This window comes from Oncorhynchus clarkii, unplaced genomic scaffold, assembly GCF_045791955.1.
Source record: "Oncorhynchus clarkii lewisi isolate Uvic-CL-2024 unplaced genomic scaffold, UVic_Ocla_1.0 unplaced_contig_4449_pilon_pilon, whole genome shotgun sequence".
In the NCBI taxonomy this organism is placed as follows: Eukaryota; Metazoa; Chordata; class Actinopteri; order Salmoniformes; family Salmonidae; genus Oncorhynchus; species Oncorhynchus clarkii.
Genome location: NW_027260869.1, coordinates 1 through 5000, shown reverse-complemented (window position 1 = coordinate 5000; position 5000 = coordinate 1). Strand labels below are relative to the sequence as shown.

The 5000-nt window shown below is 47.9% G+C and overlaps 1 protein-coding gene across 1 annotated transcript in view; it reads right to left on the bottom strand.

Moving 5' to 3' along the window:
- The window catches only part of LOC139402009 (nuclear factor 1 X-type-like), an 11180-nt gene extending 8645 nt beyond the window's left edge, over nt 1–2535 (bottom strand). Inside the window, exons 1-2 of the mRNA XM_071146054.1 lie at nt 2263–2535; nt 1458–1614 (exon numbers count right to left, since the gene is read on the bottom strand). Of these exons, the coding sequence (XP_071002155.1) occupies nt 1458–1614; nt 2263–2535 (430 nt within the window). The remainder of the gene's footprint in view (nt 1–1457; nt 1615–2262) is intronic.
- Nucleotides 2536–5000: the final 2465 nt, after the last annotated feature.

Below are 5000 nucleotides of genomic sequence, written 5' to 3'. Positions count from 1 at the left end.
GATAAATAAAGACAAGGAGGTGGAGGAGGGAGAGAAGAGGTGTAGATTTATTTATATAAAAGTATATTATATAAATAAAGTGATACAGATAGGCGATAAACGATAAAAGTGGGGTGGGAAAGTAGGAAGGACAGGACGACGAAAGAGACAAAGGAAAATAACAGGAAGTGACCAAAGCAGCTCCGTCCAGTGCCCCCTCTCTCTCGGTGTGCCTCTCCCGCGGCCCGACTCTCAACGCACCTCGCCCTGCCTGCCTAGAGGAACCAAGCCAGCCAGCCAACGGAGGTAAAGCATGCACACCCCCACGAGCGACACTCCTTTCTCCCCCCATTTCCCTAATTAGACCTAGCGGTATATATTTAATGATGATTGATATTTATTGTTTATGTATGTGATTTTCAAGTTGTTTTTATTTTGTTCTCAATTTTTTCTTTTATTGTTGTGAGATATAATGTGGAAGGAAGGAAGCAAGGGAATTGTGGGTAAAGTGGGGCATCATGGGTAAAGTGGGGCATCGTGATGTTTTATGGAGTCCACGCCAACTGCCCTAATTTTGTTCCCTTAACAAAGAAAAACAAGAATGAAAGGAAAAAAGAAAGGAAATAAATGAGTATATCAAATTAAGCAAAGAAAAACAAGACATGAGAGAGGGGTCAATTTAGTCTTCTGTTGTCATAGACTGACCATGCATAGTCTGGGTTGATTAAAGGAGAGCAGTTAGCCAGACACTAGGACCTACTCTATAGGACAGAATACAGGGCACTGGTCCCCCCCCCACTACAAACACTTCAACCAGAAGAAGGGAGAAAACCTAGCTACACTGCCTCCTGTGGTGCTAGCAGGAAACACAGAGAGAGAGAGAGAGAGAGAGAGAGAGAGAGAGAGAGAGAGAGAGAGAGAGAGAGGGAGAGAGAGAGGAAAAGAGAGAGGAACTGAGAGAAAGAAATAGGAAAGTTAGGTTGGAATAGAGAGAGAGAGAGAGATTGATAATGATCTCTGGCATAGGCGTGGCAGTCTGCTCTACAGGAGTGGATAGAGTACTGCTCAGGGAGGGGACAGTGAGGACTGCTCAGGGAGGGGACAGTGAGGACTGCTCCAGGGAGGTGACAGTGAGGACTGCTCCAGGGAGGGGACAGTGAGGACTGCAGGGCGCTCAGGATCAGAGGAGGCTAGTTGGAGGAGGATGGAAGGATGGAATCAACAGTGTTTTGGCTCTGTTCCATTAATTAATTCCTTTAACTCCTCCCACCAGCCTCCTCTGGTCAGGAGTGAGGAGGTGGTGACTGGGTTTGGGACTCTAACCAACTACCCTTGGTTGGGGAGTGGGGTTTCTCTACCTAGAGTTAACCTACATGTACTCATTTTGATTTAGGATTTGATATCTCTAGATATCTCAGGGGGTCTGAGGGGCGAAGTGGTTGGAGGTGAGGGCGAGAGCGGGGGGGGGGGTCACTTACACGGAGATGCGGGCGAGCTGAGTCCGCCGCCGTCGGGGGGTGTGTTGATTGGTTTAGAATCGGGCATGGGGAGGGGCACGGGGCGCGCCACTGGGGGCGGCGGGGGCAGCAGGAAGGAGCCTGGCATTTTGCTCTGGCTGTGACCACCTCCGTTAGGCTGCAGAGACAGCAGACACCACACAGGACAGGGTGAGCACTCAGCACACACACCACCCAGGACAGGGTGAGCACTCAGCACACACACCACCCAGGACAGGGTGAGCACTCAGCACACACACCACCCAGGACAGGGTGAGCACTCAGCACACACACCACCCAGGACAGGGTGAGCACTCAGCACACACACCACCCAGGACAGGGTGAGCACTCAGCACACACACCACCCAGGACAGGGACACACACACATACGGCTGATGGAAGCACCAGCTAGCCACCAGTCAGTCTCACACAAACACACAGAAACCATGACGACAATGGAAATAAATACTGGAGGACACTAGAGCAGGAAGACAGACAGAATGTGGGAGTTAGACTGGGACATACAGAACTTAAAAAGGGAGGGAAAAATATACATCTGGGATCTGAGATTGTGGACCATAAGAAGGGTTTGTGTCCTGGCCTAGTGGTAGAATCCCAGCAGAGCAGCAAGATAACATGGCTGAATATTCCAGCGTTTTTCTATAGGGAGTCAATCCAGTACAACGGATCGTGTGGAAGTGCAACGGTCTTAGTCCGTTTGTGTGACGTGAAACCCTAACAGTCTGTGTGTGTCCCATGTCCCCTCCAACCCTCCCTGACCTCTCACCTGTCCCCCGGACTGCCCCGAGCCGTCGGCGCAGACGAATTGGACAAACTCCTTGAGCGGGTCCTGGTGGTGGTGGTAGCGGATGGTGGGGTGAGTGAAGTAGGGACTGGACTGCTGGATGATGGAGGAGGAGGGGAAGTGGAGAGCTGACGCTGAGGCACGGGGACTCCCTGAGAGAGAGGGGGAGGAGAGGGGGAAGAGTGAGAGCGTGAGAAGGGACAGAGGGAGGAGAGTTAGTTGGGTCCATGTAATCCCACTCCAGACACAATTCATATAACACATTCAGAGAAGACAAGAAACACAACAGTGACACAAACTAGACAGAATAGAATAACTGATGTAATCCAACACATTAGACTGAATAGAATAACTGATGTAATCCAACACATTAGACTGAATAGAATAACTGATGTAATCCAACACATTAGACTGAAGGGAGTAACTGATGTAATCCAACACACTAGACTGAAGGGAGTAATTGATGTAATCCAACACACTAGACTGAAGGGAGTAACTGATGTAATCCAACACACTAGACTGAATCCTTACTGGGTTGAATACATCTGTTAATTCATCTGATGGCAGATTGGTTTATCAGTGTGGTAATTTCAGAGCGTTAGAGAGTGGACATCACATGATTTTCTCCAGGGGTTTATTATAGATGTAAATGCGTGTGATTTATTAGTGTGTTTATCAGTGTGGTGATTAGAGAGAGTTAGAGAGTGGACGTCACATGATTTTCCCCTGTGGTTTGTACTACAGGGAGTCTAATGCTACTTGTGTATCTAAATGAACAGAATCATCCAAGGCTGCAACATCTGGTCCTGTTCATACAAAACATCTCTTCTGTATTCTCTGTATATCTACAGTAAGCACAGCTTGAACACACACACACACACATATACATAAATGCAGACACGTATTACGCACAGACACATGCATACGCACACACACACTGAAGCATGACAGTCAGAGACACACACACACACACACACACACACACACACACACACACACACACACACACACACACACACACACACACACACACACTTTCCTGTTGGTAATGCTTGTTGGGAATGTGTAATCAATCATAGCCTATCATTGCTGTGTGGTTCGGCCCAGTAGTATGAAGCCTGGGAGAGTTAAATCCCACCGCTAAATCCCTTATAGACATTAGTCATTGTGTGTGTGTGTGTGTGTGTGTGTGTGTGTGTGTGTGACAGTGTCTTCTGAGATTCTGTGGCCTTGGCGATTTGGCACTGAAAACAGGCAAGCTGGTTGGTAGACTGCAAGGGGACTTGCATCTGTGAATGTGTCTGTCTGTCACCCTCTATCTCTCCAGTGTATGGAGATGTGTGTATCTGTGTGTGTGTACGTGTGTACGTGTGTGTGTACGTGTGTGTGTACGTGTGTACGCGTGCGTGTACGTGTGCGTGTGTGTGTGTGTGTGTGTGTGTGTGTGTGAGAGAGAGAAAGTGGGCTCACTAGACCAGACTGACTACCAGAATAAACAGACAACAGTCACACCTGGCATCCAGGCCCTGCCAACAGGAAATAAACTAACCCAGACAACATCTATGCCGATAGCTCCATCCCAGCTATTGATGTCAAGCCTCTCCCTCACTCCTTTCCCTCAGTCTATCCCTCTCCCCCTTTCTCCCTCACCCCTTCTCCAGTCTCTCTCTGTCCCTCTTGGGGCGGCAGGGTAGCCTAGTGGTTAGAGCGTTGGACTAGTAGCCGGAAGGTTGCAAGTTCAAACCCCCGAGCTGACAAGGTACAAATCTGTTGTTCTGCCCCTGAACAGGCAGTTAACCCACTGTTCCTAGGCCGTCATTGAAAATAAGAATTTGTTTTTAACTGACTTGCCTAGTTAAATAAAGGTAAATCAAATCTCTCCCTCACTCCTTTACCTCAGTCTATCGCTCACCCCTTCTCCAGTCTCTCTTTATCCCCCTCACTCCCTCACTCTTTATCCCTCCCTCCCTTTCATTGGTTTCTTTATAGCAGTGTGGCCTCTGAGGGACTTTCTATTTGGACGGCGGCCATCTTAGCAGCCCCCCTCCTCTTCCCCTCCTCCTATGGAGCCTAAACACTGTCTCAGTCTCACACTACAACTCTATTACAGACTAACCTCTTAGCAGTTTGTAGACACATTCTAACTGGGAGAAGGGGTCAGCTATGAATCAGATATACCTGAAGCTGGTCTGACACATCTTCCCGCAACACAAGTAACAGAAAGTCAATAGAATAATAGAATGTACAGCTCTTCTAGCACTTGGACAAGCTCTATATACTTAAACCAATCCTTCACTGTTGTTATACTAGGAAATGAAAATGAAAAGTATAACATATCCATATCAAATGTATACCAATCTAAATGTACAATTCTTAAGCTATTCTAGTGAAACGTGAAGGGGAGAGCTGTAAGAGTCCAAAGGACCTTTACATGATAGGGCTGCTTTGGCTGCGGACCAGGCCAATCCCCAGAGAAGAGAGAGAGAAGAGAGAGAGAAGAGAGAGGGATGGAGGAAAAGAGAGAGACAGAAAGAGGGAGTGGGGGATGTATTTATTCCATTGGAAAGTAAAACTCAACAGGGACTACAGTAGCTGGCAGGCTCATATCTCAGAGGGAGAAGAGGAATTCTCAGACCGGAGGCCTGGAGACCATTTTGCTATCCTCACAACGTTCTTCTATAAGGTGAGGAGGCGGGCCGTTTGAAACAACTAGTGTGTCT